Below are 21,344 nucleotides of genomic sequence, written 5' to 3'. Positions count from 1 at the left end.
TTCTGAAGATATGAAGTAACAACTTATCTGATCTCTGCTTAGATTCCTATGGCTTTCTTTGCTCAAAACCTCTTCGACACCTAAAGACTGACTCTTTATATTTTACAAAAGCCCACTGTTTGAGATTTTCCATCCTATCTAGTATTCAAATGTATGCGTACTATCTGTTGGGCAGGCTCTCTGTGGTCAATGGGGGGAGAGCTTCCTTATCTCAGTCAAACCTGAGCACCACGGACGTTCTGTGAAACAGTGGTTTCCTGCGTATGGTATTGTCAGTTCTTGCTTTCTTTTTTCTTCATTACGATTTCGTTTCCTTCTGTGTGCTTGCGACATTCCTAAACAGCAGTTGAAATGACACCGCTACAATTCAAAGATTCTTTTTGGGTGAGTAAACGGGTTGAGCTACTTTGACATTAGATTGAGCGTTGTTGTCTGTTAGGGCTGACGTGCCTGAGGTTAACAGGATTGCATATGATTGACAGCACAGATTATTAAAGTCTAACTTCCAATAATACACCAGCATCACATTGCCGTGCGCTTTAAAAGAACAGAAAGTAAGGAATTGGACCACTTAGTAAATCTGAAGTATTTTTTGTGCACTGTCATTCTCGTCCATTTGTATCACGAATAAGAAATTATGCTATAATCTGCAATTGTTCACGTTTTTTTTATTTGATGCGCTTTAGTTCAATGTTGGTTTAGATTTGTACTGACAATAAGGGACTGAGATAGAAATCATTGAAATGATTTAATGAAACATTGAGGGTCTCTCAAACTAAGAATGATTTTTAAGAATATTATTTTTTTGTGGCTGCCTTTAAAAAATACTTCTCTTTGGGGGTTTAGTGTTTATATTTATACATCCTGATATTGTGTCATGGAGATGATCTGTTGGCTTCCTGTTGAGCGTTTGACTGTGTGCCCGCTCTACCCTCTTTTTTAGCTTTGATCTTGAGTTGTCAGAGCATCTATCTACAAAGCAACTTCTGGGTTGATTTGCCTATCAAACCATGCTAGTGCATGTAAAATATATGCTTTAGTTGTGTAAAAAAAAGAAATAGTACTACTGTTTCCTTTCTGATGCAAAGGTAAAATGAAGTAAATATAAATGAGGGATCTGTTTTCCGTAGCATTACATGTTAATATTATTAATATTCCATTCATATATGTTTATATTCCGTAGCGTTCCATGTAAATGGTCACAGTAAATGATTAAACTGTTTAACCAACTCAGTCTGGTACCAATTTTTTTTTTTTTTTTTTTTTTTGCATAGACTCCAACTTAGTCAAATAAGCCCTAATTTTGATGAATACAGGGCTACAAGTAGAAAGAAATTCCCATGGATTCAGGATTAAAACAGAGATGCACAGCCTCACATGCTAGAAATACTACAGAGAGAGAGTATATCGAAACGGAATCGCTTTTGCTCTTTTTCAAAATGATTATGTTATAATAAACAACCCTGTTAGGGTTTATGTTACTGGAGAAATATAATTTAATCCTCTGGTTCCAGGGCACAGATTTCACCAGTAACGCTGGGTACGAGACTCTTATCCAGAAGCTATGTGATGGGCGGCGGGCTTGCAAGGATGTGGAGGAGCTCTTAAAAATGAGGTAAAAACTGAAAATTATTTCTACAAGAAACACTGTTTAGCATTGGTTAAAAATATTGCGCTGTATGTTCCTGTGACTAATTGGTAGAGCGTTGTGTTAGCAGTGCAAAAGGTCATGGGTTAAGTTCCCATAGAACACACATACTGGTAACAAAAAAGTGTATAGCTTGAATACACAAGTCACTTTGGATAAAAGTGTTTGCTAAATGCATTAATGTATTGGATAAGATAACAATGCCGTTTTCGACTCCTAGAGCGATGGCAGAGGAAAGGTACGGCAAGGAATTAATTACTATTGTACGCAAGACAGGAGGGCAAAGTGAAATTGGGTAAGAAAATATTGTATGTATTATTAAATATATTCATTCGGCTTGAGGTTTTAATACTTTGCATACAAATAAAGGTTTATGACCATATCAAATTTGGTTTTATTATTATTGCTTTGGTCTTGTAGCACTTTGAAGGCATCGTTTGACCAGCTAAAAGCCCGTAAGTAACACTTCAAATCATAATTTGTTGATGAGCTTCATTTGCCAAGTGTCACATGGAATACAATTTTTTAAAAAAAAATAAACGCCACCAGTTACATCTGCTAACTAACCCCATACCTTCAAGATAGCTGATGGATATGCTGTTTTCTCACCTAGAAATGGAGAACATTGGAAATTTGCACATTCAGCTCTCTGGGATGTTACGAGAAGAGGCGAAACGAATGGAGCAGTTCAGAGAGCGACAAAAGGAGCAGCGGAAAAAGGTGAAATGGCGTGTGATGCTCTAACTCATCTAAATTTGCAGTACCACAAACCACATGCTCATTGGTTATTCTTTGTCAAGTACTGTACTGTATGTCTCCAAACCAAGATGCTTCTCGATACACTGTGAGAAAAAAAAGCTAAAGGCTTCTTTGGACCTTAGCCCTAAATGGTATATTAGTATCTTCAAGTTATATTAGTAGGCTACTTTAAACTTACATAATAGTTTGCATATTAGTACCTTTTACACTTTTGACACATATGCACCCATGCTTATTTAAAAAAAGGTGTACAAGACTTGAAAAGTGTTCACTTTTTGCAGTTTGAAGGGGTCATGGAAAAGGTTCAGAAGATCAAAGTGTCATTATATAAGAAAACCATGGAGGTAAGTCTAATTTTTTTATTGGCATCAGTCACTTCAGTTTTGTAGGCTACTCGGTTCATCCTGTATTTGCCTAATAGAGACTGAAAGCAGAATATCAGGAAGAGGAAAGATGAAATGAGAGTGATTTAAATCATCAGTGCATACGCTAACCTCTGCAGCGAATGTGCAGGCCGGGGAGGGGGATGGGACTTTGAGATGTTGTAACTGCCATCTCAGGAAGTCTCACTTCTCTACTAGAAGTATATTTCTTTCTAGCCCGCAAACTTCTTTTCACTCCGACTGACATGGGCTCTGTTTTCTCAATCTTAGGTTTTCTCTCTTCCTCATATATAGTGTCAAGAAATTATGTGTCTTTTTACAAATTCAGGAAGCAAAGGCACACACTCCTGAGGCGAGTTGACATTTAAAGACGAAGTTGCTTAGTATTATCGTAAACATTCTGATTTGATTAACAAAAGCATGAAAGGGAATCCGATTGGTTCAGTCAGGAACTGTGAAGGTATTTGTGTGATTTGTGGTGAGATGAGGGTTATGATCATGACTAAATTACAGGAAGTTAGTCCAAACCTCAGCACGCATTGTTAATGAGCTACCAGAAGAACACTAGGTTGTTAATGGGACGGTCCCTGTAGTGAAATATATTTTAAATAAGAAAGTATTATAGTAAATGTAATGAAAATTAAAGTGAAGTTCATTGTTTATAACATAGACTTTCTACGGGGTAGACAGTTAATTTTTCTCAAGCAAAAATTAGAAAGCTGTTAAAGTGGTTGGGTTTCACCACCCATGTTCTTGGATGCTGATTCATTTGAATGCATTAATTTGGATTGCATTTGAATATGTTTATCTTTGGGTGAGCGAGTCAAAAAGTAATAATTTTCAGGTAGATTAGATTAAGGTCGATTTAATCACACTTTTCTTTGGTGATTTTTCATGATTTCATGAAGAGTGCAGACTAAGGTTAGAATCAAGTTTAAAGATGACGGTGTCAGGCGGTATGTGGTTTTAGGAAATGTGACAAAAAGTATTTTAATAAACATAAACCACTTTGACCATTACAATATAACAAGGGAGAACAGACCGGGCTCGAACTCAAATAGGGCAGATAACGAAGGGTAGACAGGTGATCTAAATGAATGAAGATTAACTATTGAGAACAGGAAATAAGCAAATGAGGACAGACAGGAACTAAACTGAAACCAACACATGACGGAGGGAAGTTTCCTTCATATTAATTAAAATTTTAGTAAACATTTGTTAGTGATTTATGGCTCATTTGACCATCACTCACTTCTTGAGCACTGGCATAACCCTGTATCTTCCTGCATTTCCCAGTCTAAAAGGATGTATGAACAGAGGTGTAAAGAGGCGGATGAAGCTGAACTGGCTGCTGAAAAGCTCAACAGTACACCCACTGTAACGCCTAAACAATCTGAAAAGGTAAAATGTGGATTATTATGGGTGGAATTTGTGTGGTTGTGTTAAAAAATGTATTGTATACAACATACACTACCGTTCAAGGTCTGTTTGGGGTCAGTGAGTTTATATATTTATATTTTTATTTTTATTTTTTAGCAGAAATAAATACTTTTATTTAGCAAGGATGCATTGAATTGATCAAATATGAACACAGAAGCACAATGTAACAAAATCTATATTTCAAATAAAGCATATTTTGCTGTTCTGAACTTTCTAAGAAAGAATATTCAAAGAATATTGAAAAACAGAAAAACTGTGCAGTTAAATAAAATCAGAAAAATTGCTAAAAATGTAGCTTTGCATCACAAGAATAAACTATATTTTAAACTAGAAGGTTTTGAGGCAAACTTTAAGTTGGCTTGAAAAAGCCTAGCCAGAAAGTTTGAAATAGTTTTAAAAGCTTGAAGTTTTAGGGTTTTCATTTTTAACTAATTTGAAGCAGAAAGACAGATAGATAAATAGATAAGAAAATATAAACTAGCGTGTTGCTGCTACATTTCTTAATTGGTTTCAGTCATACCTGTCTGACAGAAAGTTTTAAGTGAAGTTGGGTAATTTTACCTCTTCCCCTCTAGAGAAGACTCAATCTTATCCTCTTCTCTATTTTCTCTCTATATGCTACCTCTGGGCTCTATTTTTAGGAAACATGGTGTCTCATTTCTATGCAGACTATACTCAAATCCATCTACCAATCAAAAGAAACCATTCCGAAGCAATTACCTCTCTTCAGCAATGCTTAGAAGAGGTTAAAGCATGACTCACCCAAAAATGAAGACATCTTCCTCTTCCTAAATGAAGACAAGACGGAAGTAGTTGTTTTTGTTTTTAATGAGAATTCTCAGTATATATGCCCTAATTTGGACAGTTTATCTGATTTTAGATCTTCACAGGTGTGGAACCTAGGTGTTCTTGTCAACTTGTCAACTTTTTCTGTGGTTTAAAATCAGGAATTTTCTTACTGCCAAAACTCTAGAAATGGCTTTTGGCGTTTGTTACATCTTGGCTAGATGATTAACAAGTGACTAGCATGTCATTAGCATGTTTCTAACATGTTGTTATCATGATTATCAAGTGACTAGCATGTCACTAGCATGTTGTTAGCATGATTAGCAAGTGACTAGTATGTTGCTAGCATGACTACCAAGTTACTAGCATGTCATTAGCATGATAAACAAGTTACTAGCATGTCGCTAGCATGTTTCCAGCATGATTAGCAAGTGACTAGCATGTTGCTATCATGATTAACAAGTGGCATGTCATTAACATGTTTCTAGCATGTTTTTAGCATGATTAACAAGTGACTAGCATGTCGTTTTCATGTTGCTAACATGATTAGTAAGTTATTAGAATGTTGCTAGCATGATTAACAAGTAACTGACATGTTGTTAGCATGATTAGCAAGTGACTAGCATGTTGCAAGTTTCCAACATTATTAGCAAGTTACTAGAATGCCGATAGCATGTTTCCAGAATGGTTAGCAAGTGACTAGCATGTTTTAGCATGATTAACAAGTAACTAGCATGTTTTTTATATGTTTCTAGCATGTTGCTTACATGATTAGTATGTTACTAGCATGTTGCTAGCATGATACTTACATGTTAATAATAGTAACTTGCATGTTAATAATAGCAAATTACTAGAATTTTGCTAGCATGGCTACCAAGTTGTGAGCATGTCATATATGACATGATAAAAATGATAAAAAATTACTAGCATGCTGCTAGCATGTTTCCAGCATGATTAGCATGTTGTTAGCAGGATTAACTAGGGACTAGCATGTTGTAAACATTTTGTTAACATGATTACAAGTGATTACAATGTTGTTAGCATGTTATTAACATGATTAACAAGGGACTAGCATGTCGTTAACAAGTTTCTAACATGTTGCTAACATTATTAACAAGTGACTAGCATGTTGTTAGCATTTTGTTAACATGATTACAAGTGATGAGAATGTCGTTAACATGTTATTAACATGATTAACAAGTGACTATCATGTTTTATCATGATTAACAAGTGACTAGTATGTTGTTAGCATAAGTGACTAGCATGTTGCCATATTATTAGCAAATGACTTGAATTTCGTTGGTATGATTTAAAAAGTAACTAGCATGTTGTTTGTTTCTAGCAGGTTGCTAACATGATTAGTAAGTTACTAGCATGTTGCTAGTATTATTAGCAAGTAACTGACATGTTGTTAGGATTATTAGCAAGTGATTAGCATGTTGCTAGCATGACTACCAAAGTGACTAGCATGTCATTAGCATTATTAGCATGTAACTAGCATGTAGCTAGCATATTTTTAAGCATGATCAGCAAAAGACTAGCATGTTGCTAGCATGATTAGCAAGTTACTAGCATGTTGTGGGCATGTTTCTATGTTAATCCAGCTAAAACCAGTTGATTCAGTAAAAAAAAAAAAAAGCTAAGACCATCGTGACCACCTGATAAAACAGTGGCCAAAAACCGACTGGGAGACCAGCCAAAGCAACCAATCAACTTAGGCTGGTTTCAGATGTATTTCCAGAAGGGAGTTTTTAAGATTTGCTATGGCAGTAGACAGCATAAATACATCATGAGTCTAATTGTATAAAAGTATTCACCCCCTCAATGTCTATGGGAATTTAGGTGGTTTAGATAGTTTGGTGGTTCTAGCTTTAAAAGTCTAGGAGGAGATATATTTTTCAAACCAATTTATATATATGAAAAATGTAAACCTTAAAATTGAAATAATATTTCACAAAATTACTGTCTTTAGCAATTTTTTAAAATTTGCAGCCTTGGTGAGTCTAAGAGACTTTATTAAAAAAAACAAAAACAATAATGACCCCCAAATTGTGAACGGTAGTATGATTCTACTTAATTTATGATTTTTATTTTCATTTGAAATTTTGGTAAAAATGCTACTGATCTAGTTTGATGCCATGTCTTTTTTAATTAACAGTTTAACTGGGGTCATTCCGTGTTAACTCATGCCTGCCTAAAAAAATATATTTTAATTTTGAAGAAGTACATAAATGTTGTTGTTCTCTCGTTGGTCTGATTGCTTCTATTGTTCTCATTTGTAAGTCGCATTGGATAAAAGCACCTGCAAAATGATTAAATGTAAAAATAATTAAAGAAGAATGCAAAAATATGATATGTCATGGATGAATATTTACTTAGTTGTCCACTGGTTTGTAGAGGAGAGGGTCAAAGAGCCAAAATTCACCCGAGATCCAGAGCCAGATTACGAGAAGCAGAAATGGTCAAGTTTCAGCTCTGGAATTGAACCATATAGGGCCTTAAAAAATAAAGGGGTCGTTAAGTGTTGTTTTTCTAGGCTAGATTGTGTTTATGGGGTGCAGAACAGATTTTTACATGCACCTAGTTTTCTCTTCCTCCTCTCTAAAGCAGCACAGCATGGCCTCGCCCCCTTTGCTGCCTTTTCCCGAGGGCAGGGTTGATCTGGGTTTGTGATGTCACCAACCCAGGAAGTTAACTTGTTGTAGTCCCTACCAGCCTTTTTTTGTAGACCTTAAGCTGCCAGAATTTTAAAAGACAATATCTCCGTTTGCATTGAACTTTCAGCTTCATAACTTTGCAGATGTTGTTTATGCTCAAACCACCCCTTTAAAATATCAAAAAGAAAAGTTTGATATTAACAGAAATCTAAAAGGATATTAAGATGTCTCTAATATTTTTGAGTTACACTAATGCAGACTTTGAGAATTATTTTTTTTTTTTTAAGACCTACCAATCTCTTTGTTAAAATAAATGGATGATTATGTTGCCAGCTTTCTATGGTCATTTTTACCCCTCTGTTATTTTGTAAATCTTAGACAAAAATTGTCCACTACAAAATACTGGATTACTTTGTAAATATTCATCCATGACATTTAATATTTTGGCTTTCATCACTATTTAGATTCTTCTTGCTTCAGGAAAAATCATTTTCAAGGTTAAAACACTGAGCGAGGTTTCTGAGATTTGGTTGATTTGACCTGGAATGAGCCACAGATTTGAGATCACAGATGTATTTCAGTCTATTTTGTGCTCTATGCCACAACAGACACAAAACAAAGCAAAACAGTGCAGGGATGCAGCAACGGATGCAGGTGAGAATAAAAAAATATGCTTTGTTTTCACACTTCTTGGTTGCAATGCAAAGATTTGCTAACAGTACATCCAAACCAAAAAAGAAAAGAGAAAAACAACAGTGAAGTTGGTAAGGATGAGGATGCACAATTCAAATAGTTCCAAACAAGATACTAAATGCTGCGAATGCTACAAGGCTGATGTTTGTTCCCGTTTCACAGAGAAACAGTACATGTCAAACATAGAGCAGCTGGATAAGATTCGTCAGGAATGGGAGATCACGCATGAGTGCACATGTGAGGTATAAAAACACTCAACTATCTGTTAGCTGGCCTTCACAAATAGCTCTATCATTCTGCTGAAGCTGTGAATCACATAGAAAACACTAAAAATGAACTTCCCTATTCTCGGTCTTACCCACTATGTCCCACAAACCACATACACTAAAATCAACTCTAAAAGAAACCACAATTTTTTAGTTTTTTTCCACAAGAACATCCATAACATAAATTCTGATCATCCTATGTGTCACTAACAGTATGACAAAGACTTGACCTAATCCCCATTTACTGTATTTAATGCCTTGTATGGTGAGTGAGCTCAGCCTGTGTCATTCTGCTGACTTCCTTCTGTGTTTGTCCATCATTAAGCATTAATAATTATTTTCTGAATTCTGTGAATTTCTCCAGGTTTTCCAGCAGCAGGAAGATGACCGCATTAATATTTTGAGAAACGCTATTTGGGTCCACTGTAATCACTTTTCCATGCAATGTGTCAAAGATGATGAGGTCAGTATTACTTCATGAAGCTTTTTATACATAACACTGATAATAGTTACAGCATATAACATTACATCGAGTGTAAATAAGGAAATTCTGCATTTTTTAAAAGGCAGAACCATTTTTTTTTTAGATTTAGTTTTTGCTGTCTTAACATGTCATCTTTCAGAATAGTGAAACAAATTTTTTTTCACATTTAACACGTTTAAGTGTTTATTTTATGATGTTTTATCTATTAGCATCTGTAGATTTCAGTCTACAAAATATATTCATAAAGGCTGTTTGATATAAAAAAATTTGCCAGAAATAATGATTAGCTCCAAACTTTCTAGTTTTATATATTTTTTATATACATATTATGTATATAATAAATTTAATTATAAATATTTTATATATAAAAAATTGTTATAAACGTCATTTCAGCGAGCAACATTTGCTTATTTTTATTTAGTGTAACTTGGACTAAAATAACTAAAAGTATACCTGAAATAATAATAGACCTAGACACACACACACACACACACACACACATATATATATATATATATATATAAAAACAACTATACCTAAACGACTTTAACTAAATATGAAAACGGAATATATACAATAAACACTGCAAATAAACTATAATAGTATACTATAATATAATATTTAACTATATTAGTATTTCAATTATACTAAAATAACACTGATCTATATTTTGAAGATTTTTACATTAGATTTTTAATTGTCCTGATTAAAAAGAAAATTCCTAAAAAGATGTTAAGATGCATTTTTCTATTCAAAATATTCAACATTAAAACCTTTTACTCTAATGTATGTCAACAAGAATTTTGAACCTGTTCTGGAAATGCAATGCAAATGAGAGCCTAATTTGCATATTAAAACACCATTTTTAGAGAAGTTGTAATACAAATAAATGTTCTTAATTTACTTTGATGAATCAGATGGGGAAGTGTGATGACATGATTTATTTACTTTATTTAACTGTGGCATCTCAACTTATATTTATATTCATGCATTTAGCCGAAACTTTTATCCAAAGTGACTGCATTCAGACTATACATTTTTATTGTATTTTTTATACCAGTACGTTTTGTGGAAATTTACATGTTGGTGTTAACTGTGAAAAAAAAAAAGCACTGGCCATATTCTGAAATGAGTGCTTATTTTTATGCAGTGTTATGATGAGGTGAGGAGTGTGCTAGAACTGTGTGACATCACGGAAGACATCAACAGTTTCATCAAGACAAAAAGCACTGGCACCACTCCAGCAGGTCAGTGCTTTTCATAAGACACTTTAATTTGTCAAAAATCACTAATTGGCGTCATGAGGTGGTGTAGTTCAATAACCATATCATGTGATGATGATGAGGATGTCGTTCGAGAAACGTGCTGCTGTGTCTTAAACTTTCTGTCTGTGTCCGCAGCGCCCATTGTGTTTGAAAACTATTATGAAAGAGAGCCAACAACAGACAGCAATGGCATCGCACGCTTTGGAGGAGGTGTGATAAAGAGGTGTGTTTTCCACTGCTGGGTTTGTTTGTTCATCTATAAAACTGTTCAATATTTGCCATGCTGACAAAACAGTAAGCCATACTGCTATTTTTTAAACATGCGTTCCATCAGAGATACTGGTGCATTAGTCTTAAAGCTGCTAGCAGAGATGTGTCACACAAACAGACGTGCAGGCTGAGCTGTGATACACTAGTGAGAAAACCAGTTGTTTAATGGCTTAGTGGTTATCAGTGAATACATTATCTGATCTCTCCTTTATCTAGAAAACATTTCTTATCAAGATGACTTGTGACCTCGCGTTAAATGTCTAAAATGTCTTTTAATGCAGTTTTTTCCCACGTTTTATGCAGTAATTTATTTCCGTTTTGAAAGGTTTTCAAATCTCTTGCAAGGCAATCATGCCGTTGGCTCCAGGACTAATATCAATGAATGTGTTCAGCCGTCCGCACCTCCATCAGGTACCTGTTACAATAATGAACAATTTTCACTCACATCTCTCATTTTCAAAATTGCACATTGAAATTTGTAATTCTAGCCATCTTACAGTTGGCACCATTGTTTTAGTTGCACAATTCATGTTATATATGCCACCACCAGAGGGCACTTCAGCCCACTCTTAAACTTTTTTGGTAACACTTTAGAATAAGGTTCCATTAGTTAATGTTAGTTAACTACTTTCGTTAACATGAACTAAGCAAGAACAATCCTTCTACAGCATTTATAAGTCTTAGTTCATGTTAATTTCAACATTTACTAATGCATTATTTAAATCAAAAGTTGTGCTTGTTAACATTAGTTAATGCACTGTGAATTACCATGAACTAACAATGAATAACTGTATTTTCATTAACTAACATTAACGAAGATGAATAAATACAGTAATAAATGTATTATTCATTGTTTGTTCATGTTAATTAATATATTAACTAACATTAACTAATGGAACCTTATTCTAAAGTGTTACCACTTTTTTTTATTTTCATATATTTTTATATTGGCAAAAAAAAAAACTAATTCAATATGTATATAAATATTTTCTCTAGTGTAACCACTTAAAAATAACAAAAACGTATTTGAGTACTAGTGTTATTTGAAAATCATTTATATACTATTAAAGTATGTATATATTTTTTTTATTAGTTCTTATTTTCATATTTTCAGTTTTCCATCATTTTTGTTTTTGTAATGTTATTATCTGCTTTTTTAAAATTAGTTTTTATATTTTTTTATATTTGGTAACATTTTACAATAAGCTCCCTTTAAATGTGTTGAAATGAATGGCGCAATTAATTTCTTACAGTATCTTAATAAAAACAACTGTTTATTGTTAGATCATGTCAGCTCAGGTCCAGTATTAACAGATACAGTTTTAAAATGATGAAATAGTAAATGTCAAAATTAAGATTACAAAAAAATATATATATATATATTTTTTTGAGAATTTTTTTTTTTTTTTAGTTTTAGTCATTTTATTTTTATTTCAAATTTTTTAAGTTTAGGTTTAGATGAATATATATAGAATATATATTATATATAATATAATATATATATAATAGAATATATATATATATACAGATATATTATATATATATATATATATATATATATATATATATATATATATATATATATATATATATATATATATATATATATATATATAGAATATATATTAGTGCTGACAAATGATTCATTGTTATTTAAGTGACGTGACATTCAGCCAAGTATGGTGTCCCATACTCAGAATTCATGTTCTGCATTTAACCCATCCAAAGTGCACACACACAGAGCAGTGAACACACACACACTGTGAACACACACCCGGAGCAGTGGGCAGACATTTACGATGCAGTGCCCGGGGAGCAGTTGGTGGTTCGGTGCCTTGCTCAAGGGCACCTCAGTCGTGGTATTGTCGACCTGAGACTAGAAACCACAACCCTAGGGTTAGGAGTCATGCTCTCTAACCACTAGGCCACGACTTCCCCACAAATCCATCCAATCGCATCCCAAAATTTTTTTTTACATAATATATGTGTTCTGTGTATATTTATTATCTATATATAAATAAACACATACAGTATATATTTTGAAAGTATTTCCATGTATATATTTCCATGAATATAATTTATATTATATAAAAATATTTATTATATAAGTATTTTGTGTATAAACGTAACATATTTTTATTAAATATATATGTGCATGTGTGTGTAAACAAAATTATTTTTGCGATTAATCATTTGACAGCAATAATATATATCATACAGTATATATTATATCACTGGTCTATTTTCTTTTTTGTTTTTTTCAGTGGACACTGCAGATGGAGTGTATGCCTCCATTCCTGGATTTCCACAGGCGACTTCAGACAGCGCTGGCTCTCAAAGCGACACATTCCAGGCTCAGTATGACTATGTGGCTCAGGTACAACAGTTTTATTAAATCCAAACCCCCCAAAAAACCTGAAAATGATCAAAATGACTTAACATGAGAATACTTAGAATATGCATTCACTATGGACTATAACTTTAAAGATGCACATACAGAATATTTTACAGGCCACATTTCTAACTATATTTTTAAGAAAGTTTGCCACCAAAGTACAAGTCCGTATTAACATTTCTATGTTTATTCAAAAATGTTTATGCAAAAATGTGTGTGCAGGGCGCTGATGAGCTCTCCATCTCTGCGGGGGAAGTGCTGCTCGTGGTGGAACAGGGAGGAGACGGCTGGTGGACGGTGGACAGAGATGGCCAGACCGGGCTGGTGCCAGGCTCCTACTTGGCCAAGATATGAATCAAGAGTCCAGCACAAACTTCCTTAAACACACTCTCTAATAACAGAGTTATTAAGGGCACTCTCTACAAAAGATTAGTTTGCTTAAATGCATTTAAGCAGTAGCACATCCATCCTGAAAATCTGTATGGAACGTAGTAAATGAATCAAAACGGGTTAATATGTATATTGAAAACTGTTAATTATACATGATTATCACAATAGAGATTTATATTTATTAAAAACATTTATTTATTATGAATGAAAAACTTATGAATGTATAACAGACGATGAGTAGCCACTACGGACTTGCCAGGATTTAGTTTACTCGATGTCAATGCACAGCCTAAACAGATTTGAGTGTACATAGATATTTAAACAGAGTACAAAATGTCATCTCTATTTACTTTTTGGAATGATAATCAGTGTAAATATTATAGCATCTAGAATAGAGCCTTAAGTTCAGCATTCTGCATTTATCACTTGTATTGCATAGAATAAAAGCTGTGTAATGATCATTGCATCATGTTGCCGTTGACTGAATGTAAGTTGGATAATGGTTTGAACACTGGTTGTTTTTCAAGAGCGCTGGAAGGCGGTTGGTTAAGAGAAACTAACCTGGGACAACCATTTTAAAGTTTAACCACAATGACCTTCTTTGTCTTTGTCTTCGTGTTTCAAGTTTCCAAAAGGTCAAGGGACCAATCCATAAACTTCCTCATGCGTTTCTCAGTCACAGTATTGATCTTTTTCTTTCATATTTGAATGGAATTCTAGGCTATTTCTCCGTATAAATGTTTAGAAAACACTGTCAGTTACATTTTGAAGCTTAAAATACACGTTTATGCAATAGTTTGAAACCTGTATGATTTTGTAAAAGATGTTGAAAGTCTCAGCTGTATGTATTTGATTAAAATTTCAGTCTAATATTGTGAAATGTTACAATTAAAAAACCATTCTAATAGTCTTAAAGTTATTAGAATAGTTTTAAATTCTAATACATTTTAAACAGCATTTTACTCCTGTGATGGCAAAGCTGACTCAGAAGCCTTTACTAAAGACTTCTACAGAGGCCCATTCCCGACCATGGAATTTCGTTTTTCTTGCAATTCTGATATTTTTCCTCAGAATATAAACTCAGCTTTTTTCCCCTTGCGATTTAGAGTTTACCTTTCGATACTCCTTTGATCCCTCATAAATCTTGGTTTTCTTCATCTCGTATTTTAGTTTTTTGTTCTTTTCTTTTTTCTTTTACAATTGCAAGTGCCAGTTCATAGCTCACAATTCTAAATCCGTTTTAATTTACATAAACCATAAATACATACTATACTTGGTAGTATAGTAACTTTCTTTATAAGAATATTCTTTCAGTGCACAAAACCATGCTAATTCTTTATCCGGTATCTGGTTAAAAGGTTTCACATTGCTCTTTTGCACAGATCTTATTTCAGCACTTTCATGACCTGTTCAGTTCCAGTAAGTATGATAGAGGGGAAACCCACATGACAGCTGTATTTAATTGCATTTCAACTTTCTACTATTAATAACCTGTCACTAGATCTTGCAGGTGTTGTGCTGTTATTAAGGGATCCAAAAACACAGTGACGTAACATCCCCCTCTAGATAATGTGTGATGGTATGCTGCTTAGCAAGCAGATGGGACACATCCCCCTCCCTGGGAAAGGACTGAGCTTTGACCCTGTTCTGTGCTATCAAGTGTTTAGGCCGCCTGACTGAAGAAAGACCCCAGACAAGGCAGCTTTCAACATCTGTTATGTGTTTTGTGTGCACTATGGAATAGCTCAAGAGTGGGAAAACGCTCATGAATGATATAAGTTACATTACACAGCTTCAGAGAGGGAAAAAAAATAAAATAAAAAAAGAGGACTTTTGTTATTGACAGAGAATCAGAAGTTCGTAAGCATGTCAACAACATTAGGGTGTGCTGTGATGAATGAAAATTTTACTCTATAGTCTTCCAAGATTTAAGTTATGTAAACTGAGGTGATTTTTAATATTATACATTACATACACTACTGTTCCAAGGTTTGTTTTTTTTTTTTCAATAGATTAAATTGATCAAAAGTGATAGTAAAGACATTTATGATTTATGAAAAAAACTTTTTTAATAAAAAAAGCATCTTGGTTTCCACAAAAATATAGCAGCACAACTGTTTCCTGAAGTGTCTTAAGCATCATTAGATCAGCATTTTAGATTGATTTCTGAAGGATCACTGAATAATGGCAGCTAAAATAGTATTTTTATCATCACAGTAATAAATGACATGAAAATACATTGAAAATGACCGTTATTCCAAACTAATATTTCAATATTACGGTGTTCAAAAAGAAGCAGCCTTGGCGAGCATATTAGGCTAAATTATTCACACCAATTAAATGAAACAACAACAGGTGTCAACTTATGAAACATTTATTTTAAGATCGATATTACAATCTTATTTCACCATGTTTCCTCCCTATGTACATTCATTTAAAATAATACACTGTTGACCCTGTTCAACATACCTACATGTTATCCAAACTAACTTAAACTCAGATCTATTACTAGATTAGTAATATTCACACTGTATGCAATGAAAAAAAAAAAGGTCAGTAAATGATAGGTAGCGCATCTAGTGCATCCCCCAAACCTCTTCACATTGCATGCAAACCGATGTAAATCCACTGAGTGTGTGAACCCCATTTTGAACATTTGGCTGTACGATTGGACCCACAATGCCAAGCAATCTTGTGTGGTCAATCCAGACCTGTCTCTCACACTGCCGCTGAGCGGTGGACTGGTGATGGGTGACACTCTCGTATTTAGAGATTCTCTCGTATCAAAGCACTTCCCCATCCCAACCATTTACCATCATGGTATTTGTAATATATATATAACTAAACCATACACATAGTGCAAACTAACAAATGAGGAAAGCATACATTCCACATATTATTCCATACAACAACTGCATCTTCCTCTCCATATAACAGAGACAAGGAAGAGAAAATGTTAACTTTTCTTGAGGATTTTAAAGTCCTCTCAGCGGGATTAAAATCTGGCTCTTTGCCATTTTGCAGTCTGGCAGGACGCCTTTGATAGGAAAAACAAAGGTTTAAATTAAAATGCAGTCGTTTTCAGTGACACATACTGTAGAAATAAATAGTATGCACTTTGTTTCACCCATCACCAGTGCAACGTGTGAGCAAACCCTGTGTAAGGTGTGTAGAAACAGAGATAAATCAGGGCATATCCAGCATTCCACCTGAGCCCGGTGTGTGTGTGTGTGTGTGTGTGTGTGTGTGTGTGTGTTTGTGAATGAAAAGAGAAAGTCTGTCTGCTAGGTTCTTTCATGCATACGTCCCTCCGGTGATGAGGAGCTCGTAGGCCGGGTCTCGACTTCCGCGACACAGCACCACACAAGCACACAGCATTCCCAGCATCTGGAGGAAAAAACAAAGTTTGATTAAAACTCGAAATTCAAAAATTCTACATTATTTTTAATGTCTTAAATTCTTCACCTTTAAACCTTCAAACTCTCAAGCTTTTATTTTGGTAAATTATAAAATGCTGTAACTTTCTGATCACTAAAATATAGTAAATATTTATGCAAATTTTCAAATGAATTAAATCTAGCACACATTGCATTCCCAAATGCATGTTAAATAGCACATGCTGAGATGAAGTCGGCTGAATTTACTGTAAACCGAGAAGCACTGAGACACAGTGCATCAGACTATACAGTGTTTCACTAAATCACAGCCTTTAAAAGCTAGATTGCGTTTATCACCCAGCACCCGTTTGAGAAATCTTGATTTATGCATTTTCAAGACTAAAAAATAAAAATCGGGAGAAAATTGATCCGTCAGATGAAACAAATCTGAATCGCATACCTGAATTGCAGCAAACGTCAGAGCGGCCCAGATGACGTACATCATGATCTCTTTCAGTTTCTTCACCACCAGGGCTTCACATCCCTAAGATGATTTAATAAATGCATTAACCTCACACGCAGTCTTCCTCGTCTTCATCATCTACACTCACAGACACCAGCACATCTCTCACCTCAGGATAGAGGTCTCTGGGGCGGGAGAGGGAGCCGGTGCAGTTGTTCACGTTGGGTTTGCAGCAGCTCAGTGGCACACTGTTGTTTCTAGACTCCTTAAACCAACGCGTGTTCTTCCAGTCTGAGTAGTTGGTGATGCCGCAGCAATGGAGCTTCAAGTTGTGACGTAGACATTATAGTGGTTTCATTAGGGTTGGGATCAATTTATTAACAATACAATAACAGAACGTTCTGTACATCTCATTAAGCAGGCTCACCTGTCTCTGAACATAGTCAATAGCGCGGCTGGGAGCATCCGTGTTGGTGCCGTTGTATTCATCATACACTCTCTGGATGGAATGATTGACCTCGTCTTCCACCTAGAAACACAAATTACCCTTCCATTAGAAGTCAGTACCTGCCCCATTTAATTAATATCAAGAACATTTATAGGGCAATTTTTTTCAAATCTTATAAAATAATATAAAATCAAATATCTAAAAATGAAACTAAAAATCACAGCGGAAAGTCACACTCATAACGTGCGAGTCATTCATTCAAACAGCTCATCCAGGAAGGAAGAAAGGAAGGATGTAGCACTTTCTGACCGGGTCACTAAATTGTTCCCTGAACTGATTTCTGAAGCAAAGTGCCCCCGCTTGTGTAATACTGTTTAACTATATAATAATATAACTCACAAAGGAACACTTTTGCTCAAGATTGTGAATTTTAAGTGGAAATTTTATACATTTTGCCCCCCATTAATTCCTGTCCTTGAAGTCCACCTTTCACAAAATCCATTCTTTATATAGGAGGAGGAGACAGCATTGCTATACAGCAGCACAGTACAATACAAAGCTAGTATTACATTGCCTCGTTCACCTCTGCACACAACTGAAAGTGCTCACAAAGTGTGTTGATTACTACCGAAGCTTCAGAGGTCAAAAAATGACATTCGGACCAGCCCTACTACAAATATTGCCTTCCTTTTAATGCTGGACTCACCTTTGCTCTGTAAATATAGCCGAGAACCACCACAACCACCTCAGTCACAAATACCAGCATGAGAATGATGACAAACTGTAAAAGAGAGATGCAAGAAAATTTGGTTTCAGCGGAGCAAGATATATATACACAATCATAAACTATCTATTTCTATTTATTTATCGCCTCAACTTGTTTATTATCAATGCTGAAATTAGTTGTGCTGCTTAATATTCTTGTGCAGACCATGATCCTTTTTTCCATTTAAATTGTAACATCATTAATGTCTCTACTGTCACTTTTGATTCATTTCAATGCATCCTTGCGGAATAAAAGCATTAATTTATTGGAAACACTATGAGGCAGTGCTGGAAACGTAACAGTTCACAAACCGTGGCAAGACCGCAGCGGCTCTCTCGAATAGTGGCGCAGCATCCAATGAGTCCAATAATGAACAACAGCGCTCCGACTGCCATAATAACAACAGCTGGGATCAGGGTGTACACATCCTCAAAGAAATGGTCATAGTCATCATACGTGATGAACACGTAGGCTCCAACATAGCACAGAATGCCAGCAGCGGCCTAAAAGGAGAGAAGAACGAAGGGTTAATTAGATGAAAGCGGATAAGATGTGAATTCATGCCAAGAGTTATGTCAGTCTCATCATGAGTTAAATGCGACCATAAATCAGTTATTGGATTGATTTAATGGCATCATCTTCAAATAAAGACAATCAAATGAATAATTTACGATAAAGGCAACTTAGGATACAAATCTGGAATCAAACACAACTTGATGTCACTTTGACTTTCAAAAGGTGGTAAGGTAGGGTAAGGAACGCTGACCAACAAGAAAACCATTAGCCAAAACACAGAAATGTGCATAATTATCATTCTATAAGGGAACAAAGATAAATAAATAAATAGACAAATGGAACTCCACGCATTTTGGAAAAATCTTGTTTGATAGGGTTTTAGTCGTCCCCATTTACAATTGCACCATAAAGCCCCCTACGAATCAGTGAAGCACAGGTCTCAGGCTTTCATGATATGAACAGATTTAATAAAGCAGCCTGATTCCTAAAAAAAGAACAGGATAGTTCAGGATAGTAGTCAGGTGGAGACTTTAAACTTCATTCAGCCCCAGATTAAAGAGATTGATCAAACAAACAAAGACAAGGAAATCCAGTTGATAGATGGAGTAGTGTTTCTACAGATCCGACGGCTCAGTTTAGGTCTTGAAACTTTGTGAAACGTTGTTGTTTTTGTTATGTATATAATTCCACATGTGTTAATTCATAGTTTTGATGCCTTCAGTGTGAATCTACAATTTTCATAGTCATGAAAATAAAGAAAACTCTTTGAATGAGAAGGTCCAAACTTTTGGTCTGTACTGTATGTATATATATATATATATATATATATATATATATATATATATATATATATATATATATATATATATATATATATATATATATATATATATATATATAACTCTGAAATCCCTAAAACGTCCTCTTGACAAAGGATGCATACAATGAGAGAAGACAAATTTCTCGTATTACACACACACACACACAGTTTACTGGCCAATATTATTAAAACTTACTCAAACAGTTTTTTTTTTCTTCTTTTGTAGGTCCTAAAAGTGAATTTTAATTATGTATTGAATATTTTGTTTTATATTGTACATTATAACTTTGAGATGTCTAAATTCACATAAATATCTCAACTATGATTTGACATTGATCAAAACTATATTTACTTTTAAAGCTATATGGATTCTTAACATTAAAGTTTATAACACTTACAACATCAAAATAATTATGTTTAGTTTAATTTAGCAAGGATTTTATTATCAACACATCCCTAAATCTTTTTTGGAATTCTTATTTGACTGGATATTGGGCAGTGTATACCAAACCTTTATTATTATTGTTACAACTACTATTATAAACTCAAAATGTACTCTATCAAAACATTACAAGAAAGTTAAAGAAAATCAAAGTCGATTTTTCATTTATCGAAATTAAAATCGTATTTGATCTTAAAACAAAATCATTGTGAACCGTTTCTCTCTCTCAGTCCTCTTTTGTCGTGTGATGATGGAATCGTTTGAGGAAAGTGCTGTTAGCCTTTAACGGCCACATCCTTCAGGACTGCATCCAAAAGATGACAAGAGTTTCCGAAAGCTGCCAGACAACTAAACCTGCTCTGGGCCTGAAGGAAACGATGAAGCCGACTTGCCAAGTCACGCACATTAAAGTATCCAAGACATAGAAATAAGACTGATCTTATACTGTCACTGTTTTTAGGCATTAAAGTGATCAGTGTAATATTTTTAAGACCGTAAGGAATATGTAAACAAACAATGCAATACATAGCAACGAGCAGTTTTTTAAATAATGCAACATAAGCACAACCGGCATATCAAATATAGCAAAACATGCACGTATTACACAGGTTTTGAAAACGTATTAGTGATGTAAAGGAGTGTGTGTGTGTGTGTGTGTGTGTGTGTGTGTGTGTGTGTGTGTGTGTGCGTGTGTGTGTGTGTGTGTAATAATGCAGCTGCTCAACACCTGACTGTGTCCATCCATCTGACAACACTGACGCACTCCCAAATTCAGCTCCAAAACATCTCCAACTTACCCAAAATATCAGGTTCAGGAACACCAAAACGGTCTTAGACGACGTAATCCCACACTGACCCATCATTAAAAGATGGAACAAATCCGTTTAAATTGGAAATGTAACAGACAGGCTGCGGATTATAAGATGGCTGTGTGTTTCCCGGCTGCCATATCACCGCTGTGTGTTTGAGTCTGATCCGGGAACAGCGCCACACAGCGGCCAGCTGACGCACTGTCCCCAAACGTCCAGAAAAAGTCCAGAATAGATTATAAATGATGCTTATGTAGGAAATAACTG

General features: G+C 34.7%; 2 protein-coding genes across 3 annotated transcripts; one reads left to right on the top strand and one right to left on the bottom strand.

Moving 5' to 3' along the window:
- Positions 1–72: 72 nt before the first annotated feature.
- Positions 73–13,902, top strand: LOC127934446 (proline-serine-threonine phosphatase-interacting protein 1). 2 transcript variants are annotated; one of them, XM_052531834.1, is made up of 15 exons: positions 73–384; positions 1,515–1,615; positions 1,869–1,943; positions 2,069–2,103; positions 2,262–2,368; positions 2,689–2,751; positions 4,087–4,191; positions 8,282–8,327; positions 8,529–8,608; positions 8,997–9,095; positions 10,267–10,363; positions 10,517–10,604; positions 10,977–11,062; positions 12,916–13,028; positions 13,269–13,902. In XM_052531834.1, the coding sequence occupies exons 1-15, from the start codon at positions 352–354 to the stop codon at positions 13,398–13,400; spliced, it is 1,260 nt and encodes a 419-aa protein (XP_052387794.1). In that variant the 5' UTR covers positions 73–351; the 3' UTR covers positions 13,401–13,902. The 2 variants fall into 2 exon arrangements, with proteins under 2 accessions (XP_052387794.1, XP_052387795.1); XM_052531835.1 differs by having other exon boundaries at positions 73–554.
- A 1,892-nt stretch (positions 13,903–15,794) lies between these two features.
- LOC127934687 (tetraspanin-3-like) lies at positions 15,795–21,244 on the bottom strand. The gene is made up of 7 exons (XM_052532222.1): positions 21,066–21,244; positions 18,802–18,993; positions 18,431–18,505; positions 17,704–17,805; positions 17,446–17,598; positions 17,274–17,357; positions 15,795–16,823 (listed from the first exon to the last, which is right to left on the bottom strand). The coding sequence occupies exons 1-7, from the start codon at positions 21,129–21,131 to the stop codon at positions 16,731–16,733; spliced, it is 765 nt and encodes a 254-aa protein (XP_052388182.1). The 5' UTR covers positions 21,132–21,244; the 3' UTR covers positions 15,795–16,730.
- Between the last annotated feature and the right edge of the window lie 100 nt (positions 21,245–21,344).

The sequence above is a fragment of the Carassius gibelio genome, chromosome A18 (genome assembly GCF_023724105.1).
Source record: "Carassius gibelio isolate Cgi1373 ecotype wild population from Czech Republic chromosome A18, carGib1.2-hapl.c, whole genome shotgun sequence".
NCBI classification, from domain to species: domain Eukaryota; kingdom Metazoa; phylum Chordata; class Actinopteri; order Cypriniformes; family Cyprinidae; genus Carassius; species Carassius gibelio.
Note: the sequence above shows the minus strand (reverse complement) of the source record. Positions and strands in the feature narration are given on the sequence as shown.